This window comes from Oncorhynchus masou, chromosome 5 (genome assembly GCF_036934945.1).
Source record: "Oncorhynchus masou masou isolate Uvic2021 chromosome 5, UVic_Omas_1.1, whole genome shotgun sequence".
Classification (NCBI taxonomy): Eukaryota; Metazoa; Chordata; class Actinopteri; order Salmoniformes; family Salmonidae; genus Oncorhynchus; species Oncorhynchus masou.
This window is the reverse complement of record NC_088216.1, coordinates 65787748-65811376: the sequence shown is the minus strand read 5'-3', so window position 1 is coordinate 65811376 and position 23629 is coordinate 65787748. Positions and strand designations below refer to the sequence as shown.

At 45.0% G+C, this 23629-nt stretch overlaps 1 protein-coding gene across 2 annotated transcripts in view; it reads right to left on the bottom strand.

Annotated features, from left to right (window-relative positions):
- LOC135540117 (calcium/calmodulin-dependent protein kinase type 1-like) overlaps positions 1–23629 on the bottom strand; it is a 62950-nt gene that overhangs the window by 9071 nt on the left and 30250 nt on the right. For both annotated transcript variants that reach the window (XM_064966512.1, XM_064966511.1), the window contains exon 3: positions 1975–2106. In XM_064966512.1, the coding sequence (XP_064822584.1) occupies positions 1975–2106 (132 nt within the window). The remainder of the gene's footprint in view (positions 1–1974; positions 2107–23629) is intronic.

Here is a 23629-nt window from a genome sequence, read left to right as displayed (position 1 = left end):
ATATTTGGTATTTGCTCTGCAGGAGTGCAGAACCATTCATGGGGTAGAAAGCTAACAATGCTCTGACACAAGGCTGAGTCCTCCTATGACTGCAAGAGTAGCTCCTACTCTATCTCTAGGTCTCTCTACACCAAAGTAGCATGGCAGAGCACAGGTAGAATACATTGCTTTCCCCTTAAACTACCGATAATTCATCCATCTGTGTCACTACATTTTGAGAAGACCTGCCCATAAAGAATGATATTACGTGAAGGCACTGCATCTCAGTGCAAGAGGCCTCACTGCAGTTCCTGGTTCGAATCCAGGATGCATCACATCTGGCCCATAGGGCGGCGCACAATTGGCCCAGCATCTTCCCGGTTTGGCCGGGGTAGGACGTCATTGTAAATAGGAATTTGTTCTTAACTAACCTGCCTCGTTAAATAAAGGTTAAATGGAAAAAAAATGGCCTAAGCCTTCAGTATAGCAGCAACTGACACTTACAGGGAGAGCCAACATTAGTCATTCTTCCCATGGAATTTAAGCAGACGGGTAACTACTGGCCCATGTTGACTCCAATGATTCCCACAATTATGTCAAGTTGGCTGGATGTACTTTGGGTGGTGGACCATTTTTGACACACAAGGGAGTGTGATAAACCCAGCAGCGTAGCAGTTCTTGACACAAACCGGTGAATCTGGTACGCACTATCATACCCTGTTCAAAGGCACTTAAATATTTTGTCTTGCCCATTCACCCTTTGAATGAAACACATACACAATCCATGTCTCAAGGCTTAAAAATCTTTCTTTAATATGCCTCCTCCCCTTCATCTACACTGATTCCTAATGTTTAGTACACTCAGTGTATAGGAGTCGTATTGAGACTGACCAACAGATAGCCAGACAATCAGAGAAACGAACAGCACCTCATTGATGACAGACACTTGTCACACTGACGAGGCTCGGAGAGCGGACAGATCAAACATGGAACCGCACCGCAGTATTAATCTAGTATCACGTGTGTAACTATGCCCTTTCCGAAACACTGTTGTCTGGGGGAAAACACAACACTTTGTCATTGGCAGTGATCCAACTGAGACAAGAGGGAGATTATAAAAGCCCTTTGATTTCATTATGGTCTCAGTAAAGTATGTTTTATTGAGTGGAGAGAGTGAGCGGAGGTAATGAATTGCTCCATACAGGGGCTGACTAATGGTTTCATGGGGATACAGTACAGTACAGTACACTATATTAGGCTACAGCTCTTACACTAAAAGGGCATTATAATCATTTTCACAAAACATTATGAACACCTGCTCTTTCCATGACAGACTGACCAGGTGAAAGCTATGATCTCTCTCTCAGTACAATACAGTAAGGAAGATTAGTGCAGCCCCTCTATAAAGGGTTTACTCTCTCTCTCAACAGATAACTGTATCCACAACCCTTCACACTGATAGTAACTACCCGCTGACTTCTACAATGATGTTAACTACATCCACAATCTTGATCACTGATGTTGTCTTCTAACTACCTCCTTGCTATCTGATGACACTTTCGGTGACTAAGCAGCTCTGTCCTGGGGGCAGTAGTAACATCCTCTAACAGTACTCAAAGAAATGTTGGCTTATTTTTACTTTTAGTAGTTTAATCTATGGTCTATGTATGTCTCTTCTTTCTCTTTCTGTCTTTCTCTCTTTATGTCTCACTCTCTCCCTATCGAACCCCAATCCTCACCTCTTGAAGGATCCCTGTATATTCACTAGGCCTATGTGTCTCCTGTAACCCAGGCAACAAGAGCACTATAAATAGCTTAGGCCCCTCTAGTTCCGTTGTTTCCGACTTGGTACGTAATTCCCCTGTTTTAAAGTGAGGTATTTTAACCAGACTGTCATTACCGCAATTGTAGTCACTATCTGACTCAGAGTTAAATCTCCTCCTCCCCTAAAATTGATGAGCAACATGTGGGTGTGTGTGTGTGCGTGTCACTCACTTGTGTAGGACAGCAATCTCGTTCTCAATGCTGTTCTCTTTGCCCTCCAGGGCTTTTTTAGGGATGCATTTGATGGCCACCAGTTTCTGGGTCCTTTTCTCTTCTGCTAGGACCACCTCGGAGAAAGCCCCCCTGAAACAAAAACAAGACAGGTCAGCCAAAGACAACACATACTGCCAATCACATGTATTTTCATCTGCAATCGTTTTTATTAGTAACCCAGGACAAACACTCCAAAGGAGCAAGCAGAGGTACTGTAACAATGGCAAGGAAAAACTCCTTATTAAAGTTTATGAACCAGAAGCAACTCTACAGGGGTAGCTCACTTAATTTTGGAACATTCTAGATTTTATGAAGTGGCCTACATCAAACAAGTTTCACTTTTATTTATTTATCCTCTAAACGAATACTGAGGAAACTGGACTGGGAGCATATGGGTTGGCTTATTTCCTCAAGTGTTGTAACTTGCGTACATGTCTGAGGACGTATGTGTGCATGTGTGTGGTTTATGTACATATGTGTGTGTTATGCAGTGGTAACACTCCCCAGCCACACTCAGTCTTATCTCTCTCTAGGTTGCTGGTAGCTGTGTGCAGGACATGGACATTGCTGAGCCTTAAGCCCCAGAGGGCAGGTTTTATACAAACATAATCTACATTAAGACAAGGCATGGCACGATGGCACCATGCCAGGGTCTCAGAGAAGACGCTGCGTAACAAAATGGTGAAAGCCTCTTCTTCACTAATGGCAAGCCGTAGGTGAAATACACAGTCAGAGAATAAAACTATTTTACTAAAATTACATGAAATTAGAATTTTCCAATACAAGTTATCAAATCCCAAAGGCCAGCCATATGTTTGGCTTTGGATAATGATGACGCATGCTCTCAGGCACACCTGAGATGGAACTGAGGAGTTATTGTGGTCAACCTGCTCCATCTGATTCTAACTTCCTGGAATTAAAGTAGGACATAATGGCTGTTGGACAACACGTGTTATTGTTTGTGTGTTTGGTACACATGGGCACAGGTGTTACACGTAACGACAACAAAGGATGTGTTTGATTTGTGTTTTGACCCTCGGGACTGGTTCATTCACTTGAAAGGACAGAAAAGAAAAAAAAACGTTTGCATGCTATTTATAACCCTGCAAAACAGCATCAAACGCTTAACATTCAGGAGTCAAGCCAATCACTGACCTTAAACCACAATGGGAATGATTGTGCTCACCGGGTTATTTCACACCAACAACAAGCAGGAAAACAAAAGAGACAAATATTCTATAAATTGTCAATTTGACGAAACCGGGTTTTCAATGGTAATTCCTCAATGTCGTGCAAAGTCTTGAATTTGGTATATGGTTATTGTTGTTGAGTGATCTTCCTGCTCTTGCTAAGACAAAGTGTAAACATATTATCTCATCTAATTCACTGTGGAAACGGAACGTTTTAGTATTCTTGTGACTCACTAAATAGAAATGTTTCTTGTCTCAACCCAGCTACGACCCAAGGGGACTGGCCACCAGTAGCGGTGTCTGGGTAAATTCACTGAAGAAGCCAAGCCAGAAAAGAAATCCAGATTACAACCTGTGTTGTGATAATTGCGTTGTTTGCTCTATAACCTGTTAGTTCATATCCCTTGCCACCGTCAGATATAGGCCTAAGGCCGAGACAATAAGAAGACAGTGGCAGAATAAATTCAACCGCACCTTTGTTTCATCACAAAACTGGAGAGCAACATCTGCCTGGTGAAGTCCACACAACAAACAGTTACATGACCTACAGCAGGGATCATCAACTATATAGATTCAGTCGCGTTACGATTTTTTGTTGAGTGGATGGTCAGGGGGCCGGGAACATAACTATAAATAATTTCTAGACTGCAAATTGACTGTAAAATTCCAAACAGATATAATGCTTGACTAAAACATATTAATTTCACATTTGTATACGATCAAGTGTCTCTCCATTATGCGTGGGAATCCTTGGAAATAGATTTCTTAAATTAAATCACTTGGAGCTGGTTTCCTGGTGTTTTTACAGTCTTTTATGTCCTACAATGAAATAAAAACATTTTTTGGGGGGGGGGGGGTTGGTCAGAAAACTTCGGGGTCCAAATGAGACCCCCCACGGGCCAAATTTGGTCATCAGTTGGGTAACCCTGACCTACAACATGGTCAAGCAAGTTACTGTTTTCAACATTTTCAGACAGAGAGTTCCCACAAGTCGCAAAGAAAACAGGAGCTGCATTTATTATTCAAGCACCAATTCAACTTCAATTGTTCAGAATAATAAAATCACCTATGATTAGTCTAATACAGTGAGAACTAATATACCAAAAACTATTTAGACTAATCAACGTGAGCTAAATATGATATCTGTGTGTGTGTGTGTAAGTTTAAAAAAAAAGTTGTCTCACCCAGAAATGCCACCCTCCTCTCTTTCATGACTCTTGTCATACAGTACACGCTTTAAGTTTTTGTTGTCCTAAGCTACCTGGCTAAAATTCTAACTCACTAGCCCAACTTCCTTGCATGCGCAATGATGCATCTGGCCAGCTAGTAGACATTATCATACCACATCTACATTTTGAACTTCCATCCTCTCAGGTCAGGGAAAAAAATGTATGAATTTATGGTTAGATCAGAATCACTGTTTTAATCATTGGCCAGTAAATAGAATTAAGTAAAACCACAAGTCCAAATCCCTATCTCCATCTATGGCTAATTTAGCAATGGGACAATTTTAGATAGCTAGCCACCGTAGGACAACGACACGATGAGATGCAACAATTCAATTTTTTTATCTAAATGACGTTTATCTAAATGACGTTTGGCTTGTGATTGGTGTGAAGCCAAATCTAAACTGGCTTCCCTTGACACTTTTGTTTTTGGTGCGCCAGGACCATTCACAGTTGAGCTCACTCAGTTCAGCTAAAAGCCGATTGGCTATTATTATTATTAATTTTTTATCAAGAGAAGCCAAATGTTTACTGGCTTCCCTTGCAATCAATGCTACAGGCAGCAACAATGGCATACTCTTTTTGACCAGACAGCATCAGATAGATGGCCTAAACATCCTGAGACAGAGGAGCGCTGTTTCACTCGGATGCTTTCTCTGGTGAGATACATTCAGCCTCTTGATAATTAAAGGAAAATTGTGAAACACAGAGAGACAAAATATATTTTAAAAAGAATCTTGGTACATTTTTGGGGGAAACCTAGCTTCCCTTTGCCTCCATGAATACACGCCACTGCTGGCCACAGTTCACCATTAGGAAACATGGCTCTATACTGGTCATTGCGACTCTGGGCCCAAATCCAGCCCTGCAGCAGATAGTGGGGAGGTCACCAGTTCAAATTCCACTCTAGAATCTGGAGCAAATGCAATTCTGAACTCTGAAGCTGCCTCCAGAAAGACCAAAGATCAAACATGACAGTACCACATCCTCTCACGTGCCAATGTGTCCTGTTTTCACAGACCTGCTGTATTTACACAAAAGATATGTGATAACAGACAGTAAACATGCTCTACAGTACATATAGATGTTTGACTGATAATGATGCCTTATAAAACATCTTGGAGGCTTTAAATCACCTCCAGTTTGTTTTCATAACAAACCACATAGATCCTTCTGACTAATGCTGAAAAAATCCCCTTGACATCCTGAGGGATGTTAAGAAAATATACTATGCAGTCTTCTTAATATTTATTAGGAACAGGGTGAGTGGTTTTGGTTCAGTGACGTGCTGTGCTGTGCTGTGGGTTTTGACTGGGATGGAGCAGAGCCGGGGGGTGGGTGTTTACTGAGCTGATCCTAACAGGATGTTCCTATCATCACCAAGAGACACAGGTCGGGGAAGATGCCTGGCCCTGACACTATCCAACACCAAACAGTCCCAACATACTACTAATACCAGTAGACAGAGCCTCCTCTAAGATAGACACTATCCAAACACACACCTATCGCAACAGTACACAGCTTAGACACTATCCAAACACCCTCCTATCGCAACCGTACACAGCTTTGTGCAGTTCTATACAGACTATCATACTTCACTCTTGAAGAACCGTTTTTGGTTCCAGGTAGAACCCTTCTGGGTTCCATGTAAAAACCCTTTCCACAGAGGGTTCTACATGGAACTCAAAATAATTCTACCTGGAACCAAAAATGTTTCTACCTGGAACCAGAAACAGTTCTCGTATGAGGTTAACCGAATAACCCTTTTGGAACCATTTTTTTCTAAGAGTGTAGTCAAACAGTCCAAACAGTCAACTATACTGATAATAATTCCAAAAGGTTTAGTATTTAAGTCAATCAACAGTTAAAACAGCCAATTGTTCACATAGTCAAGCATCCTAGCAGAAAGTTATTTTAACAGCCAACTGTCCCTTTTTAGTCCATCTCTTAAATCAACATTTTGCTTCAGAGCTTCTTAAGAAAGTCTGTCCCTATGCTGACAGTCTAGTGTCCCAATGGAGCCTTAAGATCCTCACTGCTTGAATCAAAGGCTTTCATAAGCAATGCCAAATTCATTCTGTGGCCAGGCAGTGTCCCTAAGGGAGAGAGTTAAAAATACACTAAGGGCCAGTGAAAAGTGTGTATGATTGTCCTCTGAAACATTTACAATTGGATTACAAATAACTTTTACAATTGGATTTCCTCTAAAACAAGTTGACTCAATACAGGTTGATCGTCTTTGTCTTGTAGACACAGAGGACAAAGTTCAAGCTTTTTTCTATAAATCTAAGTGTACTAAAGAGTATTTACTATATACACTAGTCCCAGGCAGGCAGCACCCAGGATATGACTTCTAGAGAACAGCATGTAGGCTAGCTGCAGCCACAGTGACCATACTGATGCCTCGGGCTTCAGGCCTCACTGCTCAGGCACCTCTGAGACACAATTACAGTAGAAATCCAATCAGCTCTCCATCTGCACCAGGCTGGCAGGCCTGGATGAGTGTAGCCACAGGACACTGACACTCATCCTGCTGTACGCATTGGGCTAGCACCAGTCCTCTTGTACACCACACATACTGTAATGCATGGAGCTAGCGCCTATCCACACATAGGTCTACACCACATACACACTACCAGCTCTAATGCACACAGTGTATCCTACGATATACAACCATGATACAGTGCATGTATAATTCATCGCTTCACACTCCTTATGCAAACTGTATATAAGCTACATGTAAACTATAGCATACTGTTTGTAAAGGCTATGGTCTGTATGCAGACTACAGGTTCCGGAGGACTGACTCGTGTTGTCAGAGAGTTGCAGAATATGTTGTTCACAAGTCATCACGCAGTCATGATGTCATACAAGACCTTATTATCTACCAATAAAACTTTATTATGCACCAATGCAACTTTAATATGCACCAATAAAACAAGGTGAATCAAGCAGACATACACTAAAACACTATGGACTAGCCAGAAAGTGCACAGAGCTTTGTTATTGCCAAACAGGGGAAGTTAAAATACTTGTCCTATCTGATCTTACGACACATTAACGCTGACTAGCAAAGGGTATCTGCTCTATACGAAACAAAAAACAAACATTGGAATAATCGAGCCATTAAATCTCTGGCAGTAGAAGATTGTTAGAACATTTTCCCCATCTGCAAATAGCGCTTAAAATAAAGACTTGGTGTTGCTTAGATTCCATTGCTAATAGCAACCCCCTGTGAGTGTGGTTCGCTCTCTCTCTGCCTCATATTTTAATGACTTTGCTGTGCATCAAAGGAATTCAAAGCTTAACACACTCTCCCACACAAAAGCACACAAAAAAGGTGTACACACTCATACAAAACACATACACAAACACACACACACAGGCAAACACCCATCCACACACACTCATTAGAGTGTTGCCGTGTGGAAGAAATAAAGGTCATATAAAGCAGTACCAGGCTAAAATGAAAGCAGTCTCTGCTGGTGTGTAAGATTCTGGGAAGCAAACACAGAGCTCCCCCATAGTGAGGCAAACTGAGATAGGAATACACCATATTGGACCTTTGCTCTTATTTCCTGCCTGCTGAACATGGGCATGTTTTCTGGACCATGCAACAACTGAGCCATCTGTACCACTTAGACTTGGTCCAGCAGGTAGGAAACAAGAACATACTGTATGAGCCAAATGAAGCAAGGCGAAGGAAAGGTCAGCTCTCTCTACTTTGAATTAAAAAAACGAGTGATGAAATCCTTCATTCCTCTTTTCAACGCTATGATATGACAGTTTGAGATCTTGCCGAAAAGCCATTGATAGCGCGTGTCAAAATACAACTCAAAGAGCACACTGGCAAAATGTTGGACCATTTGCGTGCAAAATGACAGCCGTGACTACAAACGCTTCTTTAAGAGAACCCTGATAGAGCTGTGTCTATCAGTATGAGTAACAGCATATAGTGTGAATGACAGTTTTCTCTGTGTATTGCTAATCCCCCTGAGGGTCACTCAGATGGCTCTCAGCTAGCCCGGGGAGCCAGTCTGTTCTTGCATAAGCCAGTGATGACAGAGAAGAAATCCACTGTCTGGCACCCCTGCTATAGCCCTACTGATGTGGACATTCCAAACTTCCCTCAGCACCTTTTTTTGTACCTTTATTTAACTAGGCAAGTCAGTTAAGAACAAATTCTTATTTTCAATGACGGCCTAGGAACAGTGGGTTAACTGCCTGTTCAGGGGCAGAACGACAGATTTGTACCTTGTCGGCTCGGGGATTCGAACTTGCAACCTGCCAACATGCAAACCTGCCTAATGGAAACAATGGTCCTGGTGAGCTCATTAAAGAGACCACTCTCATTCCCCTTCTTTCTCTCCTCTCTCCAATCCTCTCATCCCTCGATCCTATCCTCCGCCGCTCTGCAAGACTGATCAAAGGAGCGACATCTCCTCCCTGCTCTCTCACACGCTCTCTCCCCTTGACATCTCTATCTTCTTTCCCTCTCCTGATCTCTTCCATCTCTTTCGCTCTCACATTAATTTTCTGTTTCTTCATCCCTCCATCCTATCCTCCTCCTTTTCTCCATTGGGCCAGCATTATCTATGATAACTGATTACAGACTGGTATTACTGTGACAACAGCAGGCCTGGCCAGAAGAGGGAGGACAACCCCTCATATCCCTCACTCTCCTTTTCTCTGAATCACCCTCCACCCCTCATTCTCCATTTTTACTCCCTATCCCCTTACGATGGTGTGTCCATGTCCACTAATATTCCCCTCTGTCATCTCTTTCCTACTATTACTTCTCTCATACTCCTCTCAGGACACACTACGTAGTGCACACGGTAATATGAGGACAATAAAGGCCAATAAGCACACTTAACTGGAACATCCATGGAATTCATGATGTCAAAGGGACATTTGTTCTGCTTGTTTCTCACAATTCCCAGTGCATCTTGTGTATGATTGGCTGAGGATTTGTGGCCTATGCTGTGATGGAGTCACCACTAGTTCTCTGAGACAGAGGAGAAAGTGGGACAAAATAATAAGGGGGGCGGACACTTAGGGTGGCAGAGGAATGGAGAGGAATGGGAAACTCACATTTTATGTGCTTGACTATTTAACACTTTAACAAAGATGAAAGTAAACCCAGGCTGACAGAAATGCACACATTTGGGCCAGCCTTGAGTGGTTTCGTACAGGAAACTGGGCTAAAAATAAAGACGTGTTATTAGAGAAAAGGCTGACCAAGTTTAGGCATGAGCCTTCTTCAGAAGCAGGATACTTTTCCTCAAAAGCTCTGTGAAGAAGAATCTGTTACGATCTGACAAGCACACAAAACACAGCTGGGAGAAGTAGTCACATATAGTGTGGAAGCTACTGGAACAGAAAGGTTCAGCCAAAGGAACTCATGTGCTGATAAGTGATAAAGCAGACTTTCACTAACTCTTACTGAGCTAAATACATAGGGATTACTTTTTTCCTATTTGGCAAGTGATAAAACCATCCTCATGTCCATTTATTTAACATGAGTCATCCTAATCTGGAGAAAAGGCAAAGTACCATCATGACCCAACTGAAAGCCAGGGAGCCATATCACTGAAAGAGTAAGAACCTAATAGAACAGTGCATGTCCCAGACTACCACCAAAGCACCAAAAGGTTCAACATACAGAAGGTTACCTAAACAGACTCTTTGATAAACACTCAGTTAGCATCTTTCCTATAGTAGCTGTCCAAAGTGCCTTGTGTGTTACTGAGTGTCTGGCATATTTGGCCATCAGTCATGAACCCCTGTCTCAGTAGTGGTTGAAAGCAGATGGTCTTATGTAAGAGGGACAAACACCAGGTGTGTGTGGCCCAGACACTGCAGGCTATCCTGTGCTGTGCTGCTATTATGCAGGGTTGATACTAATAGAAGTGGGTCAGGACAGAGCTGCCGGTGGTTAATGTACGCTGCTGAACTTCTGTCCATGTCTCTAGTGAACCATTTGTTCTCCTGAAACAAATAAAACCACAGAGACATTCTACTTTGGGTTGCACTTTACAGCTTTTATTAAAACCTTCATAGACTTGAAGTACACTGATATGTCCAAACTGATACATCCAAAAACGGATATCTGTAAAAGCTTCGCATGTTACAGTATTCATGCTTACCACTGTTCTCGGAAATAGTGACATACCTGTGAGTAAATTGACACCAAAAAGCCCTTTCCTCCCTGTCACGTTCTGACCTTTATTTCCTTTGTTTTGTATGTATTTAGTATGGTCAGGGCGTGAGTTGGGGTGGGCAGTCTATGTTTGTTTTTCTATGATTTGGGGATTTGTATTTTTCGTTCTAGTATGGTTCTCAATCAGAGGCAGGTGTCATTAGTTGTCTCTGATTGAGAATCATACTTTAGGTAGCCTGGGTTGCACTGTTTGTTTGTGGGTGATTGTCTATGCAAGTTGCTTGTGTCAGCACAGGTCTCATTTATAGCGTCACGGTCGTTATTGGTTTATTGTTTTTGTATTCAGTGTTCAGTACTTTCTTTAATTAAATATTCACCATGAACACATACCACGCCGCATTTTGGTCCTCCGATCCTTCTCGCCTCTCCTCTTCAGATGAAGAGGAGGAAGACCGTGACACTCCCGCTAGCATGAAAAGTATCGGGTGGCAGTTAGTCAGAACTCACAAAGCATTCATCAAAACACTGCTCTCCTGACTGATCCTTCCCATGCTTTCGCTGGTGGACATCAAAGTAAAGAGAGATCTATGGTGGTGGTGGTCGGCCCATTAGTGACTGATGTGCCCACAGAAAGATTACATCCTGGGAGTTGTTAGCATGGAGTTAGGGGACCAGTGTCAGATAATCAAGTTAAAAGGCTTAAAGACACTGTGAATGGAATTCTCCAGGCACATTGAAATTACATGAAAGCATAATACTTAAATCAATAAATGAGACAGATTGACATTGAGCTTCACTTGTCTCCCCCTTCTGGCTATTGGGATAAAATTGATAGTGAGGTTTCAAGACATACACTGAGTATACCAAACATTAGGAACACCTTCCTTATATGGAGTTGCACCCCTTTCCTCCTTTTGCCCTCAGAACAGCCTCAATTAGTCAGGACATGGACTCTACAAGTGCATATCACAGGGATGCTGGCCAATGTTGACTCCAATGCTTCCCACAGTTGTGTCAAGTTGCCTGGATGTCCTTAGGGTGGTGGACCATTCTTGATATACACAGGAAACTGTTGAGTGTGAAAAACCCAGCAGTGTTGCAGTTCTTGACACAACCGGTGTGCCTGGCACCTACTACTATACCTCTTTCAAAGGCACTTAAATATTTTGTCTTGCTCATTCACCCTATGAATGGCACACATACACAATCCATGTCTCAATTGTCTCAAGGCTTCAAGTGGAACTGACAGCATTTTAGCAACATTAAATCGTATTCAAATCTGTTCATATAAAGATTTTACATTTTCTGACAAGCGAGCACCTAGATATTGTCATGTTCAAGTTTTCATAAATACATAGAATGTTTGGAAATTACGTATAGTAAGGCTTTTTGGAAAATTCTATAGAGTCGGAAAGCGGCCACGCGTTTGGACAATTTATAGACACTGCAATAAATACAACGAAATAAAAACCATCTGTCCAGTCCAGGACCGGCATCTACGCAGACCAGTGTAGCATAGCCAATCAGAGCTACAGTAGGCCTATATGCAAATAAGCCATTTGCCAAATGGGCCTGCCATCATGCACTTTGAACTGGACTGTGTGTCTACAGGCAGTTGCAACAGATTGACCTTAGATCATTAGAAAGCTTTCACCTAAAGGCACAAAATACACCTGAATGGATTTCTGCAAATATGTAAATACCACGTGAGTCCTCTTACATCTCTCCCTCAGTTGCCTATGCACATCAACAACAACCAGATCAACAACTAATGCTAGCCAGAGCAAGATGAGCTAAAATCTAAGGAGGGGACATTAGATAAACCCTCTCAAACTTTTTCAGCTAGTAGGCTGTCAAAATTGCACTGATAAAAGATGGGGAAAAGTAGCCTACTCGTCCTTCTGCAGCTTGCCTACCAATGCATGCTTGTCCTAACCCACGGCTTGACAATTGAATTGGAACTTGCCTGCAAATGTTGCTGTAATAGGCCTACATGTTTCTCTTTTGCATGATGGTTTGTTGCAGGTTTAGTTTTTTGGTTATTCATTGTCAAGCTTTAAAAACCAAAGCCAGACAGCAACATTTTAGTAGCCTAGCTAGGACTGTGGCATGTGTCTGTACACTTTCTCTCTGCTGCCTGCTGTAAAAGGAGCACAAGAAAGCAGTGAAATTTAAGTTGAATTCACCGATGCATGCACATCAGGCTGTAATTTCATGAAGTAGATGACTCAGCTGTTGACGCATTTATACTTGCATGTGTGTCCGATTCTGCCCACGTGCCTTGTGTTAAACACAAATGAGCTAGCCTATTAGCCACGTTATGACTGACTTGTGATAAGTGCCCATGCTAGTTTGATTGTAATGACATTCACAGTCTTAGTTAAAGTCATCCGTTTTTGTTCAAAATATTGAGTCATTGAAACTGAAACAGTGCACCCTGAATGGGTGGCAGTAGCAACAATGTACCAGGCCAGCTGATAGCAATATGTTTTGGACGAACAAGAAATGTATTGGTGAATTAAGTTAAGGATCGAGCCCTTTTGTTTTCACCTAAAATGACATAGCCAAATCTAACTGCCTGTAGCTCAGGGCCTGAAGCAAGGATATGCATATTCTTGATACCATTTTAAAGGAAACACTTTGAAGTTTGTGGAAATGTGAAATTAATTTAGGAAAATATAACACATTAGTTCTGGTGAAACATAATACAGAGAAAAAAAACAATCTTTGAAAAGAGAAAGTTCACAGTGTATTATTCCAGGTTTATTGCAATTTCGATTTTTACCAGTAGATAGCAGTAGCGTATGTGCAAAGTTTTAGACTGATCCAATGATCCATTGCATTTCTGATCAAAATGTTGTATCATGTCTGCCCAAAAGTGCCTAATTGGTTTATTGATACATTTTCAAGTTCATAACTCTGTACTCTCTTCAAACAATAGCATGGTATTATTTCACTGTGATATCTCCTATAAATTGGACAGTGCAGTTAGATTAACAAGAATTTAAGCTTTCTGCCCTTATCAGATACAGTACCTTGCAAAAGTATTCATCCCCCTTGGCGTTTTTCCTATTTTGTTGCATTACAATCTGTAATTTAAATAGATTTTTATTTGGATTGCATGTAATGGACATACACAAAATAGTCCAAATTGGTGAAGTGAAATTTTAAAAAATCACTTATTTAAAAAATAAAAATAAAAAAAACAGAAAAGTGGTGGGTGCATTTGTATTCACCCCCTTTGTTATGAAGCCCCTAAATAAGATCTGGTGCAACCAATTACATAATTAGTTAAATAAAGTCCACCTGTGCGCAATCTAAGAGTCACATGATCTCTCACGTGATCTCGGTATTTTTACACCTGTTCTGAGAGGCCCCAGAGTCTGCAACTGTCACGCCCTGGTCGTAATATATTGTGTTTGTCTTCATTTATTTGGTCAGGCCAGGGTGTGACATGGGTTTATTGTGGTGTATTTTGTCTTGGGGTTTTGTGGGGTGTTGGGTGTGTGGCTTAGTGGGGTTATCTAGCAAAGTCTATGGCTGTCAGGAGTGCTTCTCAAATCAGAGGCAGGTGTTTATCGTTGTCTCTGATTGGGAACCATATTTAGGCAGCCATATTCTTTGAGTATTTCGTGGGTGATTGTTCCTGTCTCTGTGTTTGTTGTCACCAGATAGGCTGTATAGGTTTTCACGTTCCGTTTGTTGTTTTTGTATTGTTCGTTTTTTCGTCGTCATTAAACATGTATCAAAGATACCACGCTACATTTTGGTCCGACTCTCTTTCACCATACGAGAACCGTTACAGAATCACCCACCACAACGGGACCAAGTGGCGTGGTAACAGGCAACAGCAAAAGGAGTCGCAGGAGAAGCAACAGCGGCAGCAGGAGCAACAAAATCTGGACTACACAACTTGGGAGGAGATAGACAGGTGGGCGGTCGACCCAGGGAGAGTGCCGGAGCCCGCCTGGGATTCGATGGAGCAGTGTGCAGAAGGTTACGAGAGAATGAGGTTGGCGAAGCAAGCACGGCGGCGCGGAAGGAAGCCCAAGAGTCAGCCCCAAAAATGTCTTGGGGGGCGGCTCAGGGAGAGTGTGGCAGAGTCAGGAGTCAGACCTGAGCCAACTCTCCCTGGTTATCGTAAGGAGCCAAGGAGGAGTCCAGAACCAGAGCCGGTGTTGGAGGTGAGCGAAGCAGAGACTGTGAAGGAGTTAATGGGGAAATTGGAGGAGAGAGAAATGAGGGAGTTGCTGTGTTGGTGCTTTTTGCATGGAATTCGCCCGACGGAGCGTGTCGGGGATTTGATGGCACCTGGGTCAGCGCTCCATACTCGTCCTGGGGTGCGTGTTAGTCGGCTGGTGAAGTTGGTGCCAGCCTCACGCACCAGGCCTCCTGTGCACATCCCTAGCCTTGCACGTCCTGTGCCAGCACTGCTCTCAAGATCTCCAGTACGCCTTCACGGTCTAGCCCATCCTGTGCCACCTCCACACACCAGCCCTCCGGTGGCAGCTCCCCGCACCAGGCTTCCTGTGCATGTCCTCGGCCCAGTACCACCAGTGCCAGCACCACGTATCAGGCCTACAGTGCGCCTCACCTCTCCAGCTCTGCAGGAGTCTCCCGCCTTTTCAGCGATGCCCGAGCCTTCCTCCTCTCCTGCGCTGCCGGAGTCTCCCGCCTGTTCAGCGCTGCCGGAGCCTTTCTCCTCTCCTGCGCTGCCGGAGTCTCCCGCCTGTTCAGCGCTGCCTGAGCCTTCCTCCTCTCCTGCGCTGCCGGAGTTTCCCGCCTGTTCAGCGCTGCCAGAGCTTTCCTCCTCTACAGCACTGCCAGAGCTGCCAGTCTGCATGGAGCAGCCAGAGCTGCCAGTCTGCATGGAGCAGCCAGAGCTGCCAGTCTGCATGGAGCAGCCAGAGCTGCCAGTCTGCATGGAGCAGCCAGAACTGCCAGTCTGCATGGAGCAGCCAGAACTGCCAGTCTGCATGGAGCAGCCAGAACTGCCAGTCTGCATGGAGCAGCCAGAGCCGCCAGTCTGCATGGAGCAGCCAGAGCCGCCAGTCTGCATGGAGCAGCCAGAGCCGCCAGTCTGCATGGAGCAGCCAGAGCCGTCAGTCTGCATGGAGCAGCCAGAGCTGTCAGTCTGCATGGAGCAGCCAGAGCTGTCAGTCTGCATGGAGCAGCCAGAGCTGCCAGTCTGCATGGAGCAGCCAGAACTGTCAGTCTGCAAGGAGCTTCCAGTCTGCAAGGAGCTGCCAGTCTGCAAGGAGCTGCCAGCCTGCAAGGAGCTGCCAGTCTGCAAGGAGCTGCCAGTCTGTAAGGAGCCGCCAGAGCTGCCAGTCTGCAAGAAGCCGCCAGAGCTGTCAGTCTGCATGGAGCAGCCAGAGCCGCCAGTCAGCATGGAGCAGCCAGATCCGTCAGTCTGCCAGGATCCGCCAGTCAGCCAGACTCTTCCAGATCTGCCAGTCAGCCAGACTCTTCCAGATCTGCCAGTCAGCCAGACTCTTCCAGATCTGCCAGTCAGCCAGACTCTTCCAGATCTGCCAGTCAGCCAGACTCTTCCAGATCTGCCAGCCAGCCAGGATCTGCCGGATCCAACTACCTGCCTGAGCTTCCTCTCAGTGCTGGGCTTCCTCTCAGTGCTGGGCTTCCTCTCAGTGCTGGGCTTCCTCTCAGTGCTGGGCTTCCTCTCGGTGCTGGGCTTCCTCTCAGTGCCGAGCTGCCCCTCAGTGCCGAGCTGCCCCTCAGTCCCGAGCTGCCCCTCAGTCCCGAGCTGCCTCTCAGTCCCGAGCTGCCCCTCAGTCCCGAGCTGCCCCTCAGTTCAGTGGGGTTCAGGGTGAGGACTACTAGGCCATGGTCGGTGGCGAGGGTGGACTATCATAGGACGGGAGGAGGAGGGATTAAGACATTAATAGAGTAGGGTCCACGTCCCGCTCCGGAGCCGCACCATGGACAGACGCCCACCCGGACCCTCCCCTATTGTTTTGATGTGCGTCCGGGAGTCCGCACCTTAGGGGGGGGTTCTGTCACAACTGGTCGTAATATATTGTGTTTGTGTTTCCAAACAGGTCAGGGACAAAGTTGTGGAGAAGTACAGATCAGGGTTGGGTTATAAAAAAATATCCAAAACTTTGAACATCCCACAGAGCACCATTAAATACATTATTAAAAAATGGAAAGAATATGACACTACAACAAACCTGTCAAGAGGCCCTGATCTACGGATTGGTTACCTTAAAAAAGGTAGGGGTATGGATCAGAAAAGCAGTCAGTATCTGGTGTGACCACCATTTGCCCCATGCAGTGCAATACATTTCCTTCGCATAGAATTTATCAGGCTGTTGGTTGTGGCCTGTGGAATGTTGTCCCACTCCTCTTCAATAGCTGTGCAAAGTTGCTGGATATTGACGGGAACTGAAACACTCTGTTGAACACATCGATCCAGAGCGTCCCAAACATGCTCAATGGGTAAGTGGTGAGTATGCAGACAATGGAAGAAGTGGGATATTTTCAGCTTCCAGCAATTTTGTACAGACCCTTGCGACATAGGGCAGTGCATTATCATGTTGAAACATGAGGTGAAGGCGGCAGATGAATGGCAAAGCAATATCGCTCAGGTGGGTGACTGATGAGCAACCCTAGTTTCTGGGGGGGACATGGTTTCCAGGAGTGGGGGGTTAGATGGAGACATGTTGACTGCGTGGGGTTGGGGGAATGGGATAGGAGGTTGTGGGTGCAGGCCCACTTATCTTTTCTTTTCTTTTCTTGTTAATACTAAATTTGTTATTCAACTTTGTATTATTCAACTCTGTATGTATTTCTTAATGTTTTTTTCTTCTTTTGAGTGGAAGCCTATGGGTACATGAAATGCACCTGTAACCTGCCCAACAACAAATAACAAAACAAATATAAATGGCATTGCCAGGAGTGGGAAGGTGAACGGAAAGGCTCTGGAGCAACGAACCACCCTTGCTGTCTCTGCCTGGCCGGTTCCCCTCTTTCCACTGGGATTCTCTGCCTCTAACCCTATTACAGGGGCTGAGTCACTGGCTTACTGGGGCTCTCTCATGCCGTCCCTGGAAGGGGTGCGTCACCTGAGTGGGTTGATTCACTGATGTGGTCATCCTGTCTGGGTTGGCACCCCCCCTTGGGTTGTGCCATGGCGGACATCTTTGCGGGCTATACTCAGCTTTGTCACAGGATGGTAAGTTGGTGGTTGAAGATATCCCTCTAGTGGTGTGGGGGCTGTGCTTTGGCAAAGTGGGTGGGGTTATATCCTTCCTGTTTGGCCCTGTCCGGGGGTGTCCTCGGGTGGGGCCACAGTGTCTCCTGACCCCTCCTGTCTCAGCCTCCAGTATTTATGCTGCAGTAGTTTATGTGTCGGGGGGCTGGGGTCAGTTTGTTATATCTGGAGTACTTCTCCTGTCCAATTCGGTGTCCTGTGTGAATCTAAGTGTGCGTTCTCTAATTCTCTCCTTCTCTCTCTCGGAGGACCTGAGCCCTAGGACCATGCCCCAGGACTACCTGACATGATGACTCCTTGCTGTCCCCAGTCCACCTGGCCGTGCTGCTGCTCCAGTTTCAACTGTTCTACCTTATTATTATTCGACCATGCTGGTCATTTATGAACATTTGAACATCTTGGCCATGTTCTGTTATAATTTCCACCCGGCACAGCCAGAAGAGGACTGGCCACCACACATAGCCTGGTTCCTCTCTAGGTTTCTTCCTAGGTTTTGGCCTTTCTAGGGAGTTTTTCCTAACCACCGTGCCTTCTACACCTGCACCTTCTACACCTGCATTGCTTGCTGTTTGGGGTTTTAGGCTGGGTTTCTGTACAGCACTTTGAGATATCAGCTGATGTACAAAGGGCTATATAAATAAATTTGATTTGATTTGATTTTAATTGAGCTAGCGGAAATTTAAAAAAAAAAAAATATATATATATATATGTGTGTATGTATGTGTGTATGTATGTATGTATGTATGTATGTATGTATGTGTGTGTATATATATATGTATGTATGTGTGTGTATATACATATATATACATATGTATATATATGTATATATACATATGTATATATGTGTATATATATAGTTCCATTCGCACTTTCACTTTCATAAGGTGAGACTAAATTGGTACTGGGTTCCTCTCACAGGACAGATGACTGGTTGACAGGACCTCTTTATTTCAACTAAACATGAGCCACTGCTTTCATGCAATGGTGTAATTAGTGATTCTCTGAAGCCACAAGACACAACAGACCCCATACAGCAGGTTTCTCCCACAAAATACTCCTGTTACCAAAACGTGTGTGCGTGTGTGCGAGAGAGAGCAGAAGAGAGAGAAGACAAGATAAAGAGAAAGAGAAAAAGAGAGAGAGCAGGGAGAGAGGATAGAGAAGCTGGGCCATCTGTCTGGAGGGTCCGGTACAGTAAATCACAGTGCTGTCTGAGCTGGCTCAGGATAGATAGGGGTTACTGGTTTCCTCTCACAGGACAGATGAGCGCTTGACTTGACTTCTTTATTTAACCTAAACATGACCCAATGCTTGCGTGCAATGGTGTCATTAGTAATTCTCGGAAGCCACAACAACAGGGCCCATACAGTCACTGCAGTGTGCATGTGCAGGTTTCTCCCTCAGAATCCTCCTGTTACCAAAACATGTTGCTAACAGAAAGAGCTGCCTAGGGCCACAGTAAACAACCAAGGTATCTGCACTCATCCTTTCTTATTCTCTCTCTCACACTTATCCAACCCTCTCCTACTTTCTAGCACATCCCTCTCTCATGTGCACAAGTGACTATTTCTATCACCCTTTCTCAGTTTCTCTCCCTCAGGTTCTCTCACACTCCATTTCCCTTTCTCTCTATCAGATGTTAGTCATCTGTAAACCAAATGTGATGCAGTCAACAGCAAATGCAAACAGATTGAGTCGAAGCTGAAGTACTTGCTGTGGTTTTGCATATGTGCATTATTTTCTCTAATGATTAGACAAATCATAATGAGACGCACAAAAACCAGGAAGAGAAGATGAGATGAAAAGTGAGAAAAAGAAACGGGGAAATATTGAGATAGTGGTGGAGAAACAAGGGAGAAGATACACTATATCAAGTTTGTGTGTGTCAAATCAAATTGTATTTGTCACATGAGATGAATACAACAGGTATACAACAGGTATTTCACCTTACAGTGAAATGCTTACTCACAAGACCTTAAACCAACAATGCAGTTTTAAGAAAAATACCTGAAAAAATAAGAAATATAGTAACAAATAATTAAAGAGCAGCAGTAAAATAAAAGTAGCACGGCTATATACAGGGGTACCGGTATAGAGTTAATGTGTGGGGGCACCGGTTAGTTGAGGTAATTGAAGTAATATATACATGTGGGTAGAGTTATTAAAGTGACGTATGCATAGATAATAACAGAGAGTAGCGGCAGCTTAAAAGGGGGAGGGGGCGGGGGGCAATGCAAGTAGTCTGGGTAGCCATTTGATTAGATGTTCAGTAGTCTTGTGGTTTGGGTTAGAAGCTGTTTAGAAGCTTCTTGGACAATAGACTGGCATTCCGGTACCGCTTGACGTGCGGTAGCAGAGAGAACAGTCTATGACTAGGGTGGCTGGAGACTGACCATTTTTGGGGCCTTCCTATAACACCGCCTGGTATAGAGGTCCTGGATGGCAGGAAGCTTGGGCCGTACGCATTACCTTCTGTAGTGCCTTGCGGTCGGAGGCCATTCCAGGCAGTGATGCAACCAGTGCATGCATGTGAATGTGTGCCTGCGTGTGTGTGTGAATGCATATGTAGGTGCGTGTGTTTAAGTGAGCAGAAGAGAGAGGAGACAAGATAAAAGGAATGAGAAAAAGAGAGAGTGAGAGATCGAGGGCAGGGAGAGAGGATAGCTCTCTATAGGGACCAGTACAGCAAATCACAGTGCTGTCTGAGCTGGCTCAGGATAGATAGGGGTTATGATCTCCTGGCTGGGTCAGTAACTCAGACATGCAGCACAGAGAGCTATGTCAGCACACTGAACCCACAGCCTGAGCTGTAGAGGACAGATGGAACACTGTCGTGGAGACCTATGGGATGGAGGGATGATAGATAAGTCAGGATGTGGTAGAACAGAGAGTCAGACAGATGGGGGAGCTGGTGGGATAAAGAGCTGGACAGATGGAAGTACACTTCCGGCGCCGACAGAGATGGCCGCCTCGCTTCGCTTTCCTAGGAAACTATGCAGTTTTTTGTTTTTTACGTGTTATTTCTTACATTAGTACCCCAGGTCATCTTAGGTTTCATTACATACAGTCGAGAAGAACTACTGAATATAAGAGCAGCGTCAACTCACCATCAGTACGACCAAGAATATGACTTTCGCGAAGTGGATCCTGTGTTCTGCTTTTCACCCAGGACAACGGAATGGATCCCAGCCCGCGACCCAAAAAAACGACTCCATAAAAGAGGGAAACGAGGCGGTCTTCTGGTCAGACTCCGGAGACGGGCACATCGTGCACCACTACCTAGCATTCTTCTCGCCAATGACCAGTCTCTTGACAACAAGGTTGATGAAATCCGAGCAAGGGTAGTATTCCAGAGGGACATCAGAGACTGTAACGTTCTTTGCTTCACGGAAACATGGCTCACTGGAGAGATGCCATCGGAGTCGGTGCAGCCAGCTGGTTTCTCCACGCATCGCGCCGACAGAAACAAACATCTTTCCGGATAAGAAGAGGGGCGGGGGCGTATGCCTTATGGCTAACGAGACGTGGTGTGATCACAGAAACATACAGGAACTCAAATCCTTCTGTTCACCTGATTTAGAATTCCTCACAATCAAATGTCGACCGCATTATCTACCAAGAGAATTCTCTTTGATTATAATCACAGCCGTATATATTCCCCCCCAAGCAGACACATCGATGGCTCTGAACAAACTTTATTTGACTCTTTGCAAACTGGAATCCATACATCCTGAGGCTGCATTCATTGTAGCTGGGGATTTTAACAAGGCTAATCTGAAAACAAGACTCCCTAAATTGTATCAGCATATCGATTGCGCAACCAGGGCTGGCAAAACTTTGGATTGTTGTTATTCTAACTTCCGTGACGCATATAAGGCCCTGCCCCGCCCTCCTTTCGGAAAAGCTAACCACGACTCCATTTTGTTGATCCCTGCCTACAGACAGAAACTAAAACAAGAAGCTCCCACGCTGAGGTCTGTCCAACGCTGGTCCGACCAAGCTGATTCCACACTCCAAGACTGCTTCCATCACATGGACTGGGATATGTTTCGTATTGCGTCAGACAACAACATTGACGAATACGCTGATTCGGTGTGTGAGTTCATTAGAAAGCGCATTGAAGATGTCATTCCCATAGCAACGATTAAAACATTCCCAAACCAGAAACCGTGGATTGATGGCAGCATTCGTGTGAAACTGAAAGCGTGAACCACTGCTTTTAATCAGGGCAAGGTGACTGGAAACATGACCGAATACAAACAGTGCAGCTATTCCCTCCGCAAGGCAATCAAACAAGCTAAGCGTCAGTATAGAGACAAAGTAGAATCTCAATTCAACGGCTCAGACACAAGAGGTATGTGGCAGGGTCTACAGTCAATCACGGATAACAAAAAGAAAACCAGCCAAGTCAGGGACCAGGATGTCTTGCTCCCAGGCAGACTAAATAACTTTTTTGCCCGCTTTGAGGACAATACAGTGCCACTGACACGGCCTGCAACGAAAACATGCGGACTCTCCTTCACTGCAGCCGAGGTGAGTAAAACATTTAAATGTGTTAACCCTCGCAAGGCTGCAGGCCCAGACGGAATCCCCAGCCACGCCCTCAGAGCATGCGCAGACCAGGTGGCTGGTGTGTTTACGGACATATTCAATCAATCCCTATACCAGTCTGCTGTTCCCACATGCTTCAAGAGGGCCACCATTGTTCCTGTTCCCAAGAAAGCTAAGGTAACTGAGCTAAACGACTACCGCACCGTAGCACTCACTTCCGTCATCATGAAGTGCTTTGAGAGACTAGTCAAGGACCATATCACCTCCACCCTACCTGACACCCTAGACCCACTCCAATTTGCTTACCGCCCAAATAGGTCCACAGACGATGCCATCTCAACCACACTGCACACTGCCCTAACCCATCTGGACAAGAGGAATACCTATGTGAGAATACTGTTCTTCGACTACAGCTCGGCATTTAAATAGTACCCTCCAAGCTCGTCATCAAGCTCGAGACCCTGGGTCTCGACCCCGCCCTGTGCAACTGGGTACTGGACTTCCTGACGGGCTGCCCCCAGGTGGTGAGGTTAGGCAACAACATCTCCACCCCGCTGAACCTCAACACTGGGGCCCCACAAGGGTGCGTTCTGAGCCCTCTCCTGTACTCCCTGTTCACCCACGACTGCGTGGCCACGCACGCCTCCAACTCAATCATCAAGTTTGCGGACGACACAACAGTGGTAGGCTTGATTACCAACAACGATGAGACGGCCTACAGGGAGGAGGTGAGGGCCCTCGGAGTGTGGTGTCAGGAAAATAACCTCACACTCAACGTCAACAAAACTAAGGAGATGATTGTGGACTTCAGGAAACAGCAGAGGGAACACCCCCCTATCCACATCGATGGAACAGTAGTGGAGAGGGTAGTAAGTTTTAAGTTCCTCTGCATACACATCACAGACAAACTGAATTGGTCCACCCACACAGACAGCATCGTGAAGAAGGCGCAGCAGCGCCTCTTCAACCTCAGGAGGCTGAAGAAATTTGGCTTGTCACCAAAAGCACTCACAAACTTCTACAGATGCACAATTGAGAGCATCCTGTCGGGCTGTATCACCGCCTGGTACGGCAACTGCTCCGCCCACAACCGTAAGGCTCTCCAGAGGGTAGTGAGGTCTGCACAACGCATCACCGGGGGCAAACTACCTGCCCTCCAGGACACCTACACCACCCGATGTTACAGGAAGGCCATAAAGATCATTAAGGACAACAACCACCCGAGCCACTGCCTGTTCACCCCGCTATC